At 41.9% G+C, this 21,347-nt stretch overlaps 2 protein-coding genes across 2 annotated transcripts in view; both read right to left on the reverse strand.

Annotated features, from left to right (window-relative positions):
• LOC117540660 (centrosome-associated protein CEP250-like) overlaps nt 1–3,109 on the reverse strand; it is a 39,190-nt gene extending 36,081 nt beyond the window's left edge. Inside the window, exon 1 of the mRNA XM_034207421.1 lies at nt 3,103–3,109. Within this exon, the coding sequence (XP_034063312.1) occupies nt 3,103–3,109 (7 nt within the window). The remainder of the gene's footprint in view (nt 1–3,102) is intronic.
• Nucleotides 3,110–3,357: 248 nt separating this feature from the next.
• On the reverse strand, nt 3,358–21,000 carry atg14 (autophagy related 14). Its single transcript, XM_034207431.1, has 11 exons — nt 20,402–21,000; nt 15,684–15,746; nt 15,501–15,543; nt 13,667–13,748; nt 12,263–12,500; nt 11,373–11,602; nt 10,593–10,710; nt 9,503–9,593; nt 9,092–9,177; nt 6,855–7,029; nt 3,358–4,913 (listed from the first exon to the last, which is right to left on the reverse strand). The coding sequence occupies exons 1-11, from the start codon at nt 20,695–20,697 to the stop codon at nt 4,791–4,793; spliced, it is 1,545 nt and encodes a 514-aa protein (XP_034063322.1). The 5' UTR covers nt 20,698–21,000; the 3' UTR covers nt 3,358–4,790.
• Between the last annotated feature and the right edge of the window lie 347 nt (nt 21,001–21,347).

The raw sequence follows: 21,347 nt of genomic DNA on the forward strand, positions 1-21,347 counted from the left end.
TTTTGTAAATAAAAGCTTGTGCTACATTTCGATTCATTTTGCATAATTCACGTATGAATTCTAAAGATATTTGCTGTTTACTTAAGGACTTATGTTAGAGTGTATTCATGTGTAAAAAGCCCTAAAGAAATGTGACAAAAGTGATTTTTCTCTTGCATTAAAAGATATGGAGAAAGAAAATGAAAGTTCTGATTAAAAGTGTGAATGTTGAGGAAGTCAGAATTCAGAAACAAAATGTCTGAGAAATAGTAAGAACTCTATCAATTAAACCAAAATGTAAAATCTCGAGAAAACATGTCTGAGAAAAAGGTGAGAATTCTGAGATATTTTTATATTTGTAAACGTATTTACCGCCAACGAGCCCTGACGTTTTGTTTTGTTGAGTTTTCCGTAATGCGTCAGTGTGAATAGTCAGTTAGTCACTATGACATCAATACACAGATATACTTTGTTATATCTACTGTGTGTTGAGGCTAAGGTCAAGAAAGGTTACAGAGACCAAAGAGTGCTTTGTTCTACTTTAAGTCAACTCAAGGATTAACGTCAGTTCACGGGTCTGACGGTAATATAAATATGCACGAGTGCAGTGGTCGTTGGACGTGGGGGATCGCCGTCTCCCCACTTATTTGGAGCCCCCACTTTTTTTGAAGCATGATTGCAAGTGTGTATTTGTTGTAATAATGACGAAAACATAATACATTTCACAGTAATTACAATAAAAACGTAGCTCAAGTATTTATGCAACTTGATTTGAAGTGTGTGTGTGTGTGTGTGTGTGTGTGTGTGTGTGTGTGTGTGTGTGTGTGTGTGTGTGTGTGTGTGTGTGTGTGTGTGTGTGTGTGTGTGTGTGTGTGTGTGTGTGTGTGTGTGTGTGTGTGTGTGTGTGTGTGTGTGTGTGTGTGTGTGTGTGTGTGTGTGTGTGTGTGTGTGTGTGTGTGTGTGTGTGTGTGTGTGTGTGTGTGTGTGTGTGTGTGTGTGTGTGTGCGTTTTATCATTTGTCCCGCATCCCACAAATTGAGACTATGTCCCGCATTTGAGTGACAGTCGTGCAGAATGGCCGGCTCGGTTCGCTGACAGCAGGTGTTGTGTCAAATGATGCACCCCCGTCGTGAAATGCACCCCTTGACACGGGAGCATTTTAACGTATAGTCCGCTATTCTATGTTGTCTTTTTGATGGTTGGGTCATTCCTCACTTATTTTTCAGTTAATTTCTTATTTAATATATTTTTTTATTTAATTGTGACGTCCTGTCTGTATACTTGTGCTTGTGCTTTACAATGTATTGTTTATTTTTACATCAAGTGCTTGAGGGTGGGATTAATAGAAACATTTTTATTTTGGGGGGTGCTTTTTATGAACAGCCTGGTTGCCACGATATGCACCACATGCTATCTCTGACAATAAACACGTCACATACATGAAACTTGCTCCATTTATTGGTACTAGTCCTACAACTATACCCTCCAAAGTGTTTGAGGGTGGGATTAATAGAAGCATCTTTTGGGGGGGGGTGCTTTTTACGGCAGGCCAGGGGGTGCATTTCACGGCGGGGGTGCATCATTTGACACACCGGCACCGCCCCGTTATTATTATATTTTTTAAACGGCATCATGTAAATTGCGCTGACAGGCGACAGAGGTCCACACCACAGAGGTCCACAGTGTACCCCCCCCCGTTGACAGTTCACGAGCGCGCACACACTCCATAGTGTCTCTCCCGCCCCCCGCCCCGTCCACCCAGTAAAAGATCCGCACCACACCGAGTGAATTTAAACACGTATATTATTGGAAAACCTATTCACTGATAGATACACAGGTTATAAAATGGAACCAAATGAACTCAAACATCGATATTGGCTCTAGCAGTGATCCTTGACATATCCAAGTCTTTACCCTCTTTCCCTACCCTATAGTTTGTTTCTGTGGGATCAGTTTCTGCTGCATACCTAACATTGCTAACACGCTAATCTGCAGCTCAAAGGCCTCGCGGCTCAGAGACTAAACTGTCACGTGCACAATCACGGGCATGGCTATTGTGTGTAAAGATAAATATAAATGTAATCTGAGTCACCATGTTGTTTCTTGCTCTGTTAGAAAACAAAAACTGTATTTAAATCAAATGTATTCTCACTTCTTTCTGCACACGATTATTTCCCCTGAAATACAACTTTAGTATTTACTTCTTAATATCATTTCCTTGTTCTCTCTAGTTATCTTTTACTATTTTCTGTGTAAATGTACTTTATAGTAACATTTCTATATAATACTTTGTACTTGAAGTTTACCTTCAAGCCTCAACAGTTTTCTAGTTTTTTCTAAAGTCAATTATTCTGCTCCTTTATTTCTGCTGCTTTCTTTTTTCTGCATTTATAAATATTCTGGATTATGAAGCACTTTATGAACCTGAAACTAAACCTGACTTAGTCTACAACAGGGGTGTCCAAACTACGGCCCGGGGGCCAAATGCGGCCCGTGGACCATTTTGAATCTGCCCTCAGCAAATTCAAAAAGTATAATGTGATTTGGCCGACAAATGAAACTTGTGCTTGTCTTATATTGTAGTTCATAAATATACATGTTAAAATATATTACACAGTATTATCCATGTGTTAATAAGACCACTTTTCAAATACATTCAGTCAATTAAAGTTGGAAATATTTTCACATCTTAGTTGATAAGGAAAAAGCCCAATTACTTATTTACAACAATCTTGAAATAAACCCTTCATATTTCTCCTTATTATAATCACTCTTTTGTTGTAAGGGATGAGCTGCCAACACTCACAAGCATCATGTACCAACATTTGATTGATTTTGCTAACTTATAACTGAACTTATGAGGCGATACACCTCCAGTGAGTGGCCCAGCACGTTGCATATTTTTCTGTATGTGGCCCTCGGTGAAATAAGTTTGGACACCCCTGATCTAGAGCCTGTGGCCGTTTCTCAATGTCGAGTAAACCTGCCGCAGAGCCACTATTTCAAGTATACTACGTCATCGAGTGGCGCCGAATGCTGGGCATTTAACATGCATTTAAACAGTCCTTCGGCGCCACTCGATGACGCAGTATACTTGAAATAGTGGCTCTGCAGCAGGTGTACTCGACATTGAGAAACGGCCTGTGTGTCGTGGTAAGGTTTGGTAAATTTGAACTGATGGATGATGCTGGGGACCAATCATAGATCTGGAAAAGCATATGATGCATAAATGAAAAAGGAAAAATACGGTCAGCTGCACGAATGACAAATCTTGAACTTTTCGCTCCATAGATGGATCTTCATGTTTCACCGACACACCCACAACCAACATGATAAAAAAAAGCATTAATAAATATATCGTATCATTTAGCAAAAACATTTTTTTTCTCCAGAAAACAGGATTTTATTTAAAAACTTTTCACACAGAGAAACTTTAATCACACTTTTGTTCCTTCAGCAGGAACAATAAAGTTCTTCTTCTGACGCTGCTTCAAAGAAACATCGAAACTCCCCCGACGTGTTTCCATCTTCTTTAGTCGCACAGAATACATCCCATAGTCTGACGTTTACATTCATTCATCGTTTCCTCCTCTCGGCGTCAGTTTGAGATCCTCATGATGCTCAAAAAAAAAATCAAGAAAAGTCAGTTTCTTTAAAACAGTTTGAAACCAGAGTCACTCCGGTTTCTGATTCGCTGTCCAGTGTGAACGGCGTCCATGAGAGTAAACACAAATTGTTTTTTAGGAGTTCAGTTGGTCAGCTCCCGTCATCACGCAGACAAATAAAACCAAAGACATTTTTTTTTTAAAATGCCAAAATAAAAGCAGAAAGAGTCCCTTTGTGGCGACGGACAGCGAGGCTGCAGGCCGACGAGAGAAAAGTAAATCACTGTTAAAGTTTAAATGTATAATCAGTAAACAAATGTGTAATAAATGGTTAATAACACACAGTTTTTCAGCCTCTCAAATGTAGTTTTTCTGCTTTTCTCCGTTTTATATCATATCCAATTGAATACCTTTGGACAAAAGACATTTAGAGACACCACCTTGAACTTTGAGGGATGGACATGTTGTACTTTTTTCTGACATTTAAAGAGTAATACTATGTGAGTTGCAGCCCTACCTCTTATATTGATTATCTGCCGCTACATTCTCACTTGATTGTAGTATTTACATCAATGTTGATCAAATATATTTCGGCCGTAGAGATCTAGTTATAGTCGGTCAATGGTTCGGCTCATTTGAACCACTTTTCTTGCTGTTCTGAGTTTAAATCTATTGCACTTATTGTGAGTCCCTTTGGATACAAGTGTCTGCTTAGCTTCACGTAGTTCATAACAAATGCATAATGCAGACGTCAATCTGCTTGAGACTGCATACAAGTGTGTTTTTAACCCATTCATTACATGTTTTTATACACATTATAAAAGAGAATTAAAGAATAGTGAAGCAGTACGTTTTACATTTTACTGTGTGTGTATTTTGCAGCTCGTAAAATACACAAAATTACAAAAATGTAATCAGTAAATCAATGATCTTAAGAGGACTTGATGATCAGGTGTTTGGACTTTTAACATTTTTATCATCTGTTGTTTTTGATTATTTTATTAGTTATAAATTATAAGTTGCTGGTGTGCAGAATTAAATAGAGAACATGTTACCCTCTGATCCTTCTCATTAAAATTCATAGTCTCATTATTGTCTCTGAGTATAGTTTGAACTCTCATCGACCTGCTGACCTCTGACCTCTGAGCCCTGATCCAGAGTTTGAGTCCAGATCTGAAGCAGAGCCCAGGTTCTGGTCGTGTTGTGTCAGCGCTGTCCGGTGTACGCTCTGAACCAGGAGGAGACGGAGGCGGCGGCGGAGGAGATCATCCCTCCAGCGTTAGCAGAGGGCTGAGACACTTGCAGTGCACTCTGGGAAAGATCCATGGACTGGAGGAAGAAGAAGAAAAATGTTTTATAGTTTTGAACCTAAAGGGTCTAAAGGTCCCCTATTATACAAAATCCTCTTCTTCATGTCTCTTCTACATCAACATGTGTCCCCTCTCCTTCATGTCTCTTCTACATCAACATGTGTCCCCTCTTCTTCATGTCTCTTCAACATCAACATGTGTCCCCTCTCCTTCATGTCTCTTCTACATCAACATGTGTCCCCTCTTCTTCATGTCTCTTCAACATCAACATGTGTCCCCTCTTCTTCATGTCTCTTCTACATCAACATGTGTCCCCTCTTCTTCATGTCTCTTCTATATCAACATGTGTCCCCTCTTCTTCACGTCTCTTCTACATCAACATGTGTCCCCTCTTCTTCATGTCTCTTCTACATCAACATGTGTCCCCTCTTCTTCATGTCTCTTCTATATCAACATGTGTCCCCTCTTCTTCACGTCTCTTCTACATCAACATGTGTCCCCTCTTCTTCATGTCTCTTCTACATCAACATGTGTCCCCTCTTCTTCATGTCTCTTCTACATCAACATGTGTCCCCTCTTCTTCATGTCTCTTCTATATCAACATGTGTCCCCTCTTCTTCACGTCTCTTCTACATCAACATGTGTCCCCTCTTCTCATGTCTCTTCTACATCAACAGTGTTCCCCTCTTCTTCATGTCTCTTCTATATCAACATGTGTCCCCTCTTCTTCACGTCTCTTCTACATCAACATGTGTCCCCTCTTCTTCACGTCTCTTCTACATCAACATGTGTCCCCTCTTCTTCACGTCTCTTCTACATCAACATGTGTCCCCTCTTCTCATGTCTCTTCTACATCAACATGTGTCCCCTCTTGTTCATGTCTCTTCTACATCAACATGTGTCCCCTCTTCTCCATGTCTCTTCTACATCAACATGTGTCCCCTCTTCTTCATGTCTCTTCTACATCAACATGTGTCCCCTCTCCTTCATGTCTCTTCTACATCAACATGTGTCCCCTCTTCTTCATGTCTCTTCTACATCAACATGTGTCCCCTTTTCTTCATGTCTCTTCTACATCAACATGTGTCCCCTCTTCTTCATGTCTCTTCTACATCAACATGTGTCCCCTCTTCTTCATGTCTCTTCTACATCAACATGTGTCCCCTCTTCTTCATGTCTCTTCTACATCAACATGTGTCCCCTCTTCTTTCATGTCTCTTCTACATCAACATGTGTCCCCTCTTCTTCATGTCTCTTCTACATCAACATGTGTCCCCTCCTCTTCATGTCTCTTCTACATCAACATGTGTCCCCTCTTCTTCATGTCTCTTCTACATCAACATGTGTCCCCTCTTCTTCATGTCTCTTCTACATCAACATGTGTCCCCTCTTCTTCATGTCTCTTCTACATCAACATGTGTCCCCTCTTCTTCATGTCTCTTCTACATCAACATGTGTCCCCTCTGTGGAAAGAGACTCTGAAAGTTTCAGGAACAAAGATTCTCTCTCTTTTTGATCCATTTCTATAAAAACCTGTCTGAAAATGAGCTGATCAGATTTTGGCCACTTTATGATGTCATAACGATGTTTTGTCTTGTGTAACCATTAGCCAATCAGCAACCAAGGTAACCCCCCCCCACTTATCACCTGAATCTCCTCCTAGAGCACCATTGAGTTCTTTGTAACCAAATGTCTCTCAGAGGGGCGTGGGGAGGGGCTCCTTATTTTCATCTAAAGTAACAGACAGAGAATCAGCACTTTGGAAACAGGGCTGAAACAGAGGGGATTGTGGGTAATGCTGCAATGATCTGTTTGGTGTTTCAGTCAATCAGAGACAGGCTCTGTATATATCTGAGACCTGTGATATATGGATGAAAAACAGTATAATAGGGGACCTTTAAGATAAAATTAGAATAATATATGATAATGTGACACGACAGCTTGTTCCAGGTCTTCCTACCTGTGATGGGATGTCACAGAATCGAGGGCTGGGCACCGTCTCCCAGTCGGTCCCGAGGTCCGTCTCCTCGTCCGTCACCGCCTCGTCTCCACTCTCCTCCGCCGGCCCGGCTGCCTCCGGCTCCACGAACTCCATCGACTCCTCCAGGTCCGCGCTCACCTCGAAGGGGCCCGTCCTGCACCAGAACCACAGAGCAGTCAGTATAAGAGCCTCATTATTAAAGGTGGGGTAGGCAATTTATTTCAGAAACACTTGTTATATTCCATGGAATGCTCTTAACATCCCGATAGCAATGAATACATTAAATGCTTTGACAATAAATACATAACATTTCATCAATGGAAGCCGTGGTGCTGTAAAAAGCACGACCAATCATCTGAGCCGGCTCGGGTCAGATAACTGGATGGACACCTTTTTAAAATCACAACACATCAACAGCATTAGTTATAAAGAAAGGATGAGGGACAAGTAGATAGAGGCGAAAGGATAAATCTAACGAGTGACAGGATTCTTCCTCGAGCTGCAGGATTTGGTAGAAATAACTAAGTGCGATTTTTTGGACAGATTTTGCAATAGGATTCTTTGGAGGGATTCATCGTTTGAAACAATATTTAAAATATTATACAAATAATACTTTTTTTTTTTTTTATTCCCCCAACTTGTAACCAGCATTTGATGGATTTGGTCAATGTGCAACCAGTTTAATTTATACTACATTGTTTCATAACTGATCATCTGCTAGGCATGGACAAATTAAGCTCAGCGCAAGTTCAACCAAGACCTTCTTTACTCATTCGTTTACTATGTCTATGTTACTACTCTCTCTCCTCTCAATAAGTGATCAGGGGCGTCACTCCCCAGCTTAACCAATCACTTCGCTCTATTCTCACAAGCCTATCATAGCGCTCCGCTAACCCTTTTAAATCTGCTCTCCCCTCTGTCAGCTGTCATTTCAGCTGACTTGACGCAACCCTCCTCCACCCCTTTAACCTCCTGTCCCTCTGAATCCAGGGTCAAGCTAAGCCCCTTCAGACATACCCCAACCATCCATTCACCACCACCAGGGTCAAGCTAAGCCCCTCCCCTTCAGACCGTACCCAACTATCCATTCACCACCACCAGGGTCAAGCTAAGCCCCTCCCCTTCAGACCGAACCCAACTATCCATTCACCACCACCAGGGTCAAGCTAAGCCCCTCCCCTTCAGACCGAACCCAACCATCCATTCACCACCACCAGGGTCAAGCTAAGCCCCTCCCCTTCAGACCGAACCCAACTATCCATTCACCACCACCAGGGTCAAGCTAAGCCCCTCCCCTTCAGACCGACCCCAACTATCCATTCACCACCACCAGGGTCAAGCTAAGCCCCTCCCCTTCAGACCGACCCCAACTATCCATTCACCACCACCAGGGTCAAGCTAAGCCCCTCCCCTTCAGACCGACCCCAACTATCCATTCACCACCACCAGGGTCCAGCTAAGCCCCTCCCCTTCAGACTAACCCAACTATCCATTCACCACCACCAGGGTCAAGCTAAGCCCCTCCCCTTCAGACCGACCCCAACTATCCATTCACCACCACCAGGGTCAAGCTAAGCCCCTCCCCTTCAGACAGACCCAACTATCCATTCACCACCACCAGGGTCAAGCTAAGCCCCTCCCCTTCAGACCGACCCCAACTATCCATTCACCACCACCAGGGTCAAGCTAAGCCCCTCCCCTTCAGACAGACCCAACTATCCATTCACCACCACCAGGGTCAAGCTAAGCCCCTCCCCTTCGGATCGACCCCAACTATCCATTCACCACCACCAGGGTCAAGCTAAGCCCCTCCCCTTCAGACCGACCCCAACTATCCATTCACCACCACCAGGGTCAAGCTAAGCCCCTCCCCTTCAGACAGACCCAACTATCCATTCACCACCACCAGGGTCTAGATCCCGAGGGGTTTCATCGGATCGGTTCTCCCCTCCCGAATGATACTCCTGCACAACGGGGGCTAATCGCCAAAACTCCATTACATTCATTCGTGTATTCCTGGCAATAAATATGTATTCTTACATCAAAACCGTCTCTCCTGATCCGAAAGTGATCCGAAAATATGAAGATCTATTTAAAATGATCATGGTAAGAGAATCTGTACTAAACAAAGATATTTTTTCGAGTCTGTAGAATACGATTTGTAGACATCTCTGCAGCACTGCAGTATTCGAGACATATTTATAGGAGTGTCTCACCGGCCCAGGCTGTCGTTTTCGGGGGAAACCAGAAACATGATGTTCCTCAGAGTGTGATGGGGGTGCAGCTTGTCACTGTCGACATGCTGAAAACACACAGAGGAAGACGTGAGTTGAAGCACCTGAAAACTGCTTTTACGTCAAAGTCAACTTTATTGTCAATCTTTCAGTTTGTGTGTACAGACAGAGAGATTAAAATGTGTATACAAATATGTATATACCTATAAATACACAATCATAAGACACATGTATACATATGCACACATTAAGACCTAAATAAAAGCACAACAATCAATATATACAAAATAACAAGTCACTTCAATATCTTTGAGAATGTACATTAGTGCAGGACTGTCCATAGCAGCGCGTCTATAAATATTATGTAGTGGAGAGAAGTTGCCGGTGTCTGACCTGAGAGAAGCAGAGGTGGAGGATGTTGGTGTTCAGTTTGCTCAGAGCTCTGGTAAAGCGATATCTGCTCAGATTCTCTCCACAGAATTCGCTGAGGATCAAAACACACATGAGATCAGACACATTGAAAGAAGCTCTTAGTTTCCCCACGCTGGGATGTGTCATTGAACGCATCATCAACTTCATATATGAGAGTAACATGCTAACAAAGGTATCCCAACTGTAGCTGTGAACATGACAGGATGTGTGATTACCTAGAAGAGCATCAGGACTGTTTGAGGCATATGATAGCTATGTGATTAACATGATGATTCAGCCTCTATGGAGAGAGACATCAAGCATGCTCATTTCTGACGTGGAGCTAATCTGAAGTAAACATTGAATACTGCTTTCTATTCCTCCATCTTGTGACTGTGTAACTCCCTCTCTTGGATATCAGCATGTGAAGGACACTGTTCAGGAACTAGTTGATGCTCTGTATGTGATGACTACTTCCTTTCTGGAGAGGATCACAAATACATGGATCCTGAGGTTGAAGTTCAAGCTGGGGACCAGGGATTATTAACAATTTTAAGTATTCAGAAAAAGTCATAATTTTGAGTTTTTGAGGAAAAAGTCATAATTTTGAGATTTTGAGAAAAAGTAAGGATTTTGAGATTTTGAGAAAAAGTCCTAATTTTGAGGAAAGTCGTAAATTGGAGAAAAAGTCAAAAATATTGCGAAAAAGTCAGAATTTTGAGTTTTTGAGAAAAAGTAAGAATTGTAAGAAAAAGTCATAATTTTGAGATTTTGAGAAAAAGTCATAATTTTGAGAAAAAGTCAGTATTTTGTACATGACTGGATGTATGATGTACTCCTCCATCTTGTGACTGTGTAACTCCCTCTCTTGGATATCAGCATGTGAAGGACACTGTTCAGGAACTAGTTGATGCTCTGTATGTGATGACTCCTTCCATTCTGGAGAGGATCACAGATACATGGATCCTGAGGTTGAAGCTCAAGCCGGGGACGAATGAGATTTTCCTAACATCATGCAACTTAATTTAAGTTTTCAGTGTATTCTGCCAGTCTGTGCTGCTTCCTGTCTCACCTGTTGCAGAGCTTCCTAGGTAGGTTGACGTCCAGGATGTGAGACAGGATGGAGACGAGCTGCGTGGCGTAGCAGAGAGCGGCGCTGATGGTGTGAGCCGGGTTGATGTGGTCCAACTCTGCAGAAACACAAGGGTCAAAGGTCAAGAGAGAAGTTTAAAGAGGACCTTTTATTCATTTTTGTGGGTTTTCCCTCTACTGTAGAATAGAATATAACGGAATTTCTTCAGCAACAGAAAAAATAGACACAAATAAATAAATAAATAAGAGTTGTAAAAGCAGAGGTAGTAGCGATGACAGTAGCGTGTTATATAGGGGTTTGTGCATGTCAATGGTCTGCAGAAGCTTAAATCCCTGTGTTAAAGCATATACTGTATGTCCTCTTTAAACAAGAGACTGTTTGGATTTTTACTTTAAAAAACTATTTAAACTATTAAGGAGAGACATTTCAGGTGAAAAAGGTACACAGGTATATTGTCAAAGTGTACGCATTTGGAAAAATATCACCTTGAATCTTCCCTAGAGAAATAAAAAAAAATGTAGGTTTAAATATGCAAATGCAGCATTTTCTAGTGCTAATTATTGGTGAATTTAGAAGAAATATACACAAGTGAATAATACAAATGCAGTCAAATAAACATTTAAATCTTAATATTGGTTATTTTATCTCCACTTTCAAAAGACATGTTATAGAAGCAAAGAATTCCAAGCCCTAATATTAAACCAGTGCATGAAAATAGTTTTGCCGGTCAGTGTGAAGCCCCGCCCCCTGGCTCCTCACCTGGGCCCTCATTGGTGCTCTTCTCCTCCACCCAGCTGTAGTAGGCGGAGCAGTCCCCGTTGCTAGGCAGAATAACAGGGGGTCCGGTGATGCTGATGCTGGTCTCTCCGTTCTGGTCGTCCCAGATCCAGCGCCCCGACAGGTAGGTGGTCCGGCGAGCCTCCGCCAGCTCGCTCACCGTGCTGGAGGTCAGCGCAAGGTCGCACTCTGCCACCACGTCCGCGGGGTCTCTGGGGGACAAGCGCAGGGGCACAGAGGGGAGGTTAGTGTGTTAACAGGGTGCCCAGGATTACTATGTGACTTAATTCAGTTTATTCTGCCAGTTTTTACTGCTTTCTGTTCCATAGTAATAATAGTCTATATATTCCCCTTAACTATGTGTGTGTGCGTGTGTATGTGTGTGTGTGTGTGTGTGTGTGTGTGTATGTATATATATATATATGTATATATATATGTGTGTGTGTGTGTGTGTGTGTGTGTGTGCGTGTGTATGTGTGTGTGTGTGTGTGTATGTATATATATATATGTGTGTGTGTGTGTGTGTGTGTGTATGTGTGTGTGTGTGTGTGTGTGTGTGTGAATGTGTCTCTGTGTTAGTGTGAGTGAGTGAGTGTGTCTCTGTCTGTGTGTGTGTGACGTGTATGTATGTGTATGTGTATGTATGTGTGTGTATGTGTTTGTGTCTATCTGTGTGTGTGTGTGTGTGTGTGTGTGTGTGTGTGTGTGTGTGTGTGTGTGTGTCTATGTGTGTGTGTGTGTGTGTGTGTGTATGTATGTATGTGTGTGTATGTGTCTGTGTCTATCTGTGTGTGTGTGTGTGTGTGTGTGTGTGTGTGTGTGTGTGTGTGTGTGTGTGTGTGTGTGTGTGTGTGTGTGTGTGTGTGTCTCACCTGCTGCCCTGCTTATCCTCCTGCGTGGGGAAGATGTGTGTGTTGAGCTCCAGGATGTGGTCCCTCCTCAGAGTAGCCAGCTGCCCCAGGCGGCTCTGCAGCTCGCGGCTTCTTTTCTCCAGAAGATCCCCCAGACGCCGGTTGTGTCGCTCGATCTTATCTCGTTTCTCCTGGTGACGTCCGGCCCGGCGCTGCAGACGCTGTTTCTCCTCCTGAGAGCGAAGCAGTAGCTCCTTATCTGCAGCAGGAGGAGGAGAGGTTAATATTTATCAATTCAATCTAACATTATTTTAAAAGATTCAAAGGTTATGTTGGGAAAATCCTGAATGTCCTCTTCCAACATGAGAGTCCACATGATAACAAAGGTATCCCAACTGTAGCTGTGAACATGACAGGATGTGTGATTACCTAGAAGAGCATCAGGACTGTTTGAGGCAGATGAGAGCTATGTGATTAACATGATGATTCAGCCTCTATGGAGAGAGACATATGACAAGCATGCTCATTTCTGACGTGGAGCTAATCTGAAGTAAACATTGAATACTGCTTTCTGTTCCTCCATCTTGTGACGGTGTAACTCCCTCTCTTGTCTATCAGCATGTGAAGGACACTGTTCAGGAACTAGTTGATGCTCTGTATGTGATGACTACTTCCATTCTGGAGAGGATCACAGATACATGGATCCTGAGGTTGAAGCTCAAGCCGGGGACCAGGGAGATGTTTCTAACAGGTTTTATTGTCATATGCTCATAGACTACAGTGTAGAAATGGCAATGAAATTCTTCTGACCTGAGCTCCTCCAACAATGCAACATATATAATAAAATACAAAAATACAAAATAAAAAGTAGTGCAAAAAGACTATATATACACATTTAAAAACAACAGAGTTGACCAAATATATAAAAAGCAGCATAAATACATTTAGACAAAACCAATAAAAAGCACGAGACAATAAAACCATACTTATAGCGACAGACTGAAAAAACATGTCAAAACACAACCAAATAGAAAACCCCACTTTAGAAAGTGATTTGTGTTTTACGCGGTCTGTAAAAGCACGGGTGAACAAGTAGGTCTTTAAACCAGATTTAAAAACAGGCAAAGTGGGAGCAAGTCTGATTATTTAGTCAAATAAAGCAACACATGTTCTAGTTATGTTCAGATTATGTGTTTTTGGTTCTCAGTGAAGTTATTTGGGCTTAAGATCAAATAAACACCACAGAATTTCCTGTTTGGAAATAAAGCGACAGATGTGAAGCTCTGCCTAAATAATAATATAATCAGAGATGCACCAGTCGCAGATATCTCAGATCCCTTCCCCGTCAAATTTAGACATGTACAAAGTGTTTTTGTACGCCGTCGTTTAAAGAAAATCTCACTGCATCTGTAGTTAAAAACTCACCGCTCTTCGTCTCCTCGTTCCCCACGGCGACCGCCTCCTTCAGCTGCTCGATCTTCATTTTACACGACATGATCTTCCATTGCTGAGAGGAGGATTCAGATAACATTTAGATGTTACAATATCCAGAAAATAATGTTTTCCAGTTAGTCTTTTCGGATCCAGAAATTCCAGAAAAAGTCCAAATCATTTAAAAAATAAAAGTTGCTAATGGAGAGGTTGGAACTTTCTAAACCTGAAAAAAAGACAAACCCAATGGGAAATCCCAAAAGAGTAGAATTTAAACCAGATAGAACAAGTTTTTGTTAATAAAACAAGGTGTTAAGTTGATTTGTTTTGCCTCCATAGATGAGAGTAACAAATGCGTCACTTCCGCGCAAAAATGACGGCTCCGCCCACTTTGGGGGAAAACAACGCTGTCATTTGAACGGCGGTCAATACAAATTCTGAAGTTTTTGCCAATCCGATCAGAAATGTAAGAAAACCGTGGATTTGTGGATCTTCAAAGAGCCCGATCACGATGGCCAGACAGGCAAACAATTACATGAACTCATTGGAAATCGACGAGCGGGCTCGATATATGGTTAAATATAGCAGTAGGCGATCGATGTCCATAGATGAGAGTAACATCTACGTCACTTTACGGCCCCGCCCACTTTTGGGGGAAACCAACGCTGTCATTTGAATGGCGATCGAGCCTGAAGCCACAGAGCTCTTCTGTTTCCGTCCTTTCTTCTTAGAGGAAGTTCAGAAACACTGAACTCTGGATTTGTTTTAATGTTTGAGGTGCAATAAACGACACAGCAGCTTGTTGGCATGATACAACTATTATTTTCCGCCTCGCTCATGAGAGTAACAGCCGGCGAAAATTACAGCCTCGGCTATTGATTTTAATTTAACCGTATATCGAGCCTGATCGTCGATTTCAAATGATTTAATGTAATTGTTTGCCTGACTGGCCATCGTGATCGGGCTCTTTGAAGATCCACAAATCCACGGTTTTCTTAAATTTCTGATCAGATTGGCAAAAACTTCAGAATCTGTATCGACCGCCATTAAAATGACAGCGTTGTTTCCCCCAAAAGTGGCCGTGGCCGTAATTTTCGCCCGGAAGTGACGTAGGTGTTACTCTCATCTATAGACATCAAAGGTCCCAGACAGAATGTGTTTGATTTGTATCAGTGGTGAATTCAATTAAAACTTTGGACAACGGTTGGCCACAGTCTTCATCAGAGGCTCCAGATGTCAGGGTGTTACAGTCCAGTTAATGTCTCACTGTGACGGAGCGGGTCACAGAGTGACTGACTCCGTCACTGACAGCCGACACACACACACACACCACACACACACCAAACATTTCCTGCTCTCTTCCCAAATGAACCATGCAATTTCTTATTTATTTTACTTTTGTTTAATTATGGGGAATGATTATGTTAAGAGGGGGTTAACCTGTTTATATTTGGGTCGGATTCTTTTGTTGAAATGTGGTTTTGAGTTGATTGTGTCACCTGTTGACGGTGAGCCTGTGGGAGGGGCTATGGGGTCAAAAGGGACGGTGTTGGTTCCTTGGAGTTTTTTCTGACTGTGTCACTCGGAAGAATGTTGCAATGAAGGCAACAGTTGGGACATGTTTGGGAGTTGGTTGCAGAGAAGGCAACCCAGAGCATGTTTACTCTAATGAGTGATGGACGGCCTGTTTGTGGATTTTATTTTGTTGTCTAACTTGTGCTGGTTCGCTATTTTGTTGTTGTTGCTGATATAAATAAAGTTTGTTTGGAGCTTAAACAACCGACTAAGCCATGTATCGAAGGGACGAATTGAACCCCGTCACACTCACCATCTCATCCGCCTGCAGCTTCTTGTCCATGTTCTGGATGGCACTGAGGAGGAGAGAGGAGTGGACAAATAGAGATGTTAATATTGCAATATGACAACAAGAGTGGCACGATATATTGTGTGGAAAAGTTTGTGTACTGTAACTCATTGAGTGTACTCTTGTTGTCAATGCTTCCATGTTTACCTCTGTTGAAGCCGTTCCTTTTCTTCCTTCAGCTTCTTCAGTCGCTCCAACTTTTCAATGTATCTGCAGACAAAAACCAACATAGAAAACATAATAGTAAGATAATCATTCAAGACGTTTTTTTATCTTGTTGAAGTCCCCTGGAAGCACCGCAGAGACCCCTGGTGGTCCCCAATGCACAGTTTGTGAAACTGATCTGTGACATGGAGCCTATGAGGACAAGGTTATGTTTGCAGGTTGTGTAACTACAGCACGACAGCTTAACTAGAATAACAGCAACTCACACACAGACCGATGCAGCCATGAAAAGACAACACGGATAGACTCAACTAAACCTTGAAACCAGCAGCACAGAAACATCAAAGGCCTAAAAAAAGGACCTCAAACAGCCACAGTAGGGTGTTAGCTGCTAATGCTAACTACCCCAAACGATGATAATGAATTAACCGACAAGATAATCAACTTCAAGCAGAAATGGTCCAAATGAAACTAACGTTAGGAAGTACAACAACGTAAATTGAAACTTAATGTGGAGTTCATATCTAGAAAATAATCAAATGTGTTTTTCATTTTCATTTTATAGTCCTTTTTTCAATTCAGCATGTATTTATGACATATTTAAGCTGTTATTTTAACAAAATCAATTCTTAAATGACTCCTACACCCTCTTCTATCTTCCACCAAAAGCACTGCAGTGACTCGATTCAGAGCGATGTGAAAAACAATTAACATTTAATGGGATCAAGGTTTCTATAAATGGACAGAGGTCCCATTTATAGAAACTTGTGTAAAGGGATGTGTTGTGGATGTTTGTAAGACCACTCTGAAATGTCTAAATGCGGCTATGGAGTTGGGCATTGGCAGGAAGAGGACAGTGTATTCTGTTGTGTAAATGTATCACGTCTTATACTTCTGGTCAATTGCATTTTGTGTGTGAAACATAGACAGAATAGGAGCCACATATGAAGTATTTGTCTGTGTCTGTCACGGTACATGTTTCTGAGTCACTATAGGTGGTGGGCGTGTCATTGGATTTGTGTGGTGACGTTTGCGGATGTATCCGGTTGCTTTTCCCTGCGCACTTTGTCATAGATGGAGGGGGAGTGAGCTGGAGAAGGAAAACGTTTGTTGACCGCACGCATATGGATATGGACTATTGAATGTTTGGAATAAAAGGTCAAACGCATACTGTTGGAAAGACTGAGTTTTTGCGCGTCCACAATGTTTTTCTCTTGTTTAGTCCGTCGCTGCACTTTGTTTGGAATATTACCTCCGCAATACAGATGTTTAGGTACAAGATGGGGCGAAAGCTGGATTTGCGAAAGGTTAAATCCAATCCAACTTTATTTATATAGCACTTTAAAACCTCCAAACCAAAGTGCTGTACAGAGAGATACATACAATATAAAATCACACAGCTCAGCTCACAAAACATAAAAATAAGTATAAAATCACATAAAATATACGAACACAAAACAAACCAGAATAAACGTAACAATTAAAAACCATATAGTAAAAACAATAGACCACTGAAAGCAAATAAAAGCAACAATCTACTTGTTTACGAATGCTAAGGAGAAGAGGTGGGTTTTAAGACGGATTTAAAAGCAGACGGTGTGGAGCCTGTCTGATGAGCAAGGGCAGGTCGTTCCACCGGTTAGGGGCGCAGCAGAGAAAGCACGGTGCCCTCCGCGCTTAGACTTGGGTTACGGTCCAATAGTCCAAAAATCAGCTCAACGTCCAACCCTATCGTCTATCCCTTGACCTCTGAGTGAAACGTCACGGGGTTAAGGGAGAGTGGATAGGAGAATTCGAAAGGACTTAGGAGAAGAGACTGCGGTACTTTAGAGAATCCGACTGCACTTTCACTATCCGACGTGTTTATGATGCGCCAGCGGACGTCATGAATGTGCGTCTGCTGCTGTGGGGTAACCATGGAAACTACAGTTTTCTATACAGCGGACTACAACATGGATGTTTAATAAGAACGAGGGACTACTGTAAACTCATCTAGAGACTCTGCAGCGTGCTCTGATGCTGTTGCTTTGCTTTATGAACGTGGACAACAGAGAAACATATTCTTCAGGACCAAAGTTGGAATTGAAATAAAAAAGGAAAGTGAAACTTGTGCTCGTCACCCTCTCCCTCCGGTCCACATGAATACAAATGATCCCAATACGTATGATTGTGTGAAAAGATCTTAAAATCAATACAGATGTATTTATTATAAACGTTAGTCCTTACCATCTATCACTGTGATCACCATTCAAACATCTTTTAAAAGTTGAACAAACCCCACAGCTCAGTAAAGACTGTGAGATGTTGACTTTATTTGATCATTTCAGTAAAAACTAACGTTCATATTTCTCTCTTTGATTATAATACTGATGAACGTTCAAAACAAAGCACTTTGGCAACTTACCACATACGTTTTAAAATGCTTAATAAGCACCGTAACTTTCATGATATAATTTCTCGGTCATAATCGGTTGTTTCCGTGAACGGCCGACTGTTGAGTGACGGCAAATGCTGCGGCTGCAAGGCATTGTGGGGCAGCATGTTCTCCTCTCCTTTCGGTGAGGGAGGTCCAGTGGTTCCTAAGCTAAAGGAGGTTATAAAGGAAGTTTGAAACCTCCTTTCCTTTCATCTAGAGAATTGGAACGGCACTTCCGGGCCACTGAAGGACTTCCGGGTCATTTCACTCCGTTAGGATGGTTTCCTAAGCTAAATGGACTATTGGCAACCTTGGTTATTGGCACCCTCAGGAGCAACTGATCAGCTGACCTGAGAGTGCGAGTGGGCGTGTAGCTGTGTAAAGAGTACAGAGAGGAGGGTTAGATCGTTTCATGGTGGAATCTTTAGACAGTTTGAGAATGTATGGGAAGCATTCGTCGGCTGCTTTCTTTCTCATATGATGGGACTCTTTATCCTCTGGTGATGAAGTGGCTCTGTTACAGTTTGAGATCGATTTCAAATGTATTTTGACTTTCTTCATTAACCCTTGTGTTGTCTTCCTATCAACTTTTGTCCTCCCGGTTTGACTTGTTATAAAGCATATAGTATTAAATAATCACCCAAATCGGTGCTACACCTTTTAAGGCAACTGTATTCATACCACAAGATGTACTCTACTTTTTCAAATGTGTTGTCAATAGACATCATTTACACAAAATCTAACCTAACGTTCGAGTTAGAAAGGGAGAACATTTACTAAATTGACCACAGATGGTTTGTCATTTTTCTGTCACCAACATAAAATAAACCTTTATCTCGACATAAACAGTTGGGAACGGCTCAAATTATTAATATGAATCACGTATTTGTTTCTCTTAAGGGAATTTAAAGTTCTACCACACATGTAAGGCTTTAATCTGGTGTATTTCAGTGCCAACCCTCTCTCTTTACCTCTCAGTGTTATTGCATCATCGTTTCACATTCTAAATCCCTTCATAATAACATTACATGGAAAAAAAACAACAACAGATAGCATCTCAAATCCTATGATAGACCCCAGTACCCCTCAGGAAATACAACAGTGCCCTAACCTGAGGTCCGTCACTCAGTACCCTCTTTGAAGTGAGCTCATGTATCCCTAACTCCTTAAAATGATTCCTCAACATCTCTCTGTTACATATTTGCTACACTTGAGTACTTCATGTTCTACTGCTGACATTCCTCTGGTGTTTCCCTGTCTATCTTAATGTTTTGTTAAGTGCACACTGCCCCCCTTAACACTTCACAACCACTGATCATAAACCTGTTTCTTTACCTCTCAGTGTTCCTCTCATGTCAGTACTACATGTTCTACTGCTGAGTCTGACATTCCTCTGGTGTTTCTCTACCACTCTGAATGTTTAGTTCACTGCCCCAATCTCACTTTACCCCACTGATCAGAACCTCTTTTCTTTACCTCTCAGTGTTCCTCGCATCATACTTTTTACATTCTAAATCCCTTCACAATTAAATGAAAACAAAAAGCACCTCAAATCCTATGAAAAACCCCAGTACTTTATTTTTTATTTAACCAGATGAAAGCATTGAGATAAAATCTCATTTTCAATGCTGACCTGGCCAAGAAGGCAGCAACGTTACACATAACACAGACATATAAAATACAGAGAACACAACTAAGAAAACAAAAGACGAAAAGCAGTCACTACATTGAGCACATTAGGACAGTAAGAAAGGAACTGCTTATCACTGCAAGAGCAGCTGGTGGTAAGGACCTCAGACAACTTCAATTTAAAACATGCTTTTGAGACAAGTGCCGTCAGTTTGAGATGTGATTGAAGGTCATTCCAAGACCAAGGACCAGAATAAAAAAGACTCATTTTCAAACCTCAGTCCGCATGGCAGGAACCTGGACCCATATCCAGGCTCTGTAGCTAAGGTTGTAAGAGTCACAAACTGGAGCAAATCTGGCACATATGTACAGTGGAAGCTTACCTAAAATGGCTTTATACCCCTGAGGAAATACAACAGTGCCCTAACCTGTGCTCCCTCACTCAGTAGTACCCTCTTTAAAGTGAGCCCCTGTATCCCTAACTCCTAACCCTAATGATTCCTCAACATCTCTATGTTACATATGTTCTACATCTGAGTACTACATGTTCTACTGCTGACATTCCTCTGGTGTTTCCCTGTCACTCTGAATGTTTAGTTTACTGCCCGCTGTCCCAATCTCACTTTACCCCACTGATCAGAACCTCTTTGTTTACCTCTCAGTGTTCCTCGCATCGAAGTACACGAAGTCTCCGGCCTGGACGCAGCGCGCGCAGGTCAGCCTGCGGCGCGAGGTGCTGCAGAGCGGGCATCGCTCCACAGCAACATACAGACCCTCCGCATCGTCTACTGACTCCACCATAAGCACACATCCCGGGGAGGAGTGGGCCGGGTGTAGGGGGTGATGGAGGGGACGGAGAGGCGGTCTGCCAGCGGAGTGAGAGCCGGAGGAGGAGGCAGATCTGTCGGGTCGGAGAGGAGGGAGCCCCGCGGAGGAAGAGGAGGACGCCATGGAGAGGCGCTAACTGCTAAGCTAATGCTAAGCTAACACTAACCTATTAAAAGCTAGATTTAAAACTAGTCAGCGTGACTTAGCGTTTTTCTACCCCTCCATGTTGATAACGTGTGACTGTTATATTATCCGTGGTATCACTGTCATATTTATAAAACCTTTAGAGGAGCTGAAAAATAAGCTGGCAGAGATGTTTTTGTTTTGATTAGAGAACGATGAGACCTCCACTTCCGGTGACTGGTTTGTTTACGAAGTGACGTAACATTAGTGGGCGGAGTCACGGGAAACCTGCTGCGTTAAATATATTTTTGTTTTAAAAACGAATAAAGAACTAATAATTAAAAAAGATAACACGCTCAAACGTTTGTTTACGAAGTGACAAAGGAGTGGGCGGAGTCACCGAAAACTACTGCTTTAAATATATAAAAGCGCAAGTTTATAATAAAAATAATCAAAAGGATATTTACATAAGCTCTTAAGATTTACTTTTACTGGTAACTGTATTCTATGTCAATTCTGTGTCTATTTGTGAGATGTCAATTATTCAATGTGAAGCACTTCGGGCTGCACATCTTGTATGAAATGTGCTGAACCAATAAAACGTATTATTATTATTATATAGTATACAAGTAATAGTTGTTAAACCACAT

The sequence above is a fragment of the Gymnodraco acuticeps genome, unplaced genomic scaffold, assembly GCF_902827175.1.
Source record: "Gymnodraco acuticeps unplaced genomic scaffold, fGymAcu1.1, whole genome shotgun sequence".
Taxonomy (NCBI): Eukaryota; Metazoa; Chordata; class Actinopteri; order Perciformes; family Bathydraconidae; genus Gymnodraco; species Gymnodraco acuticeps.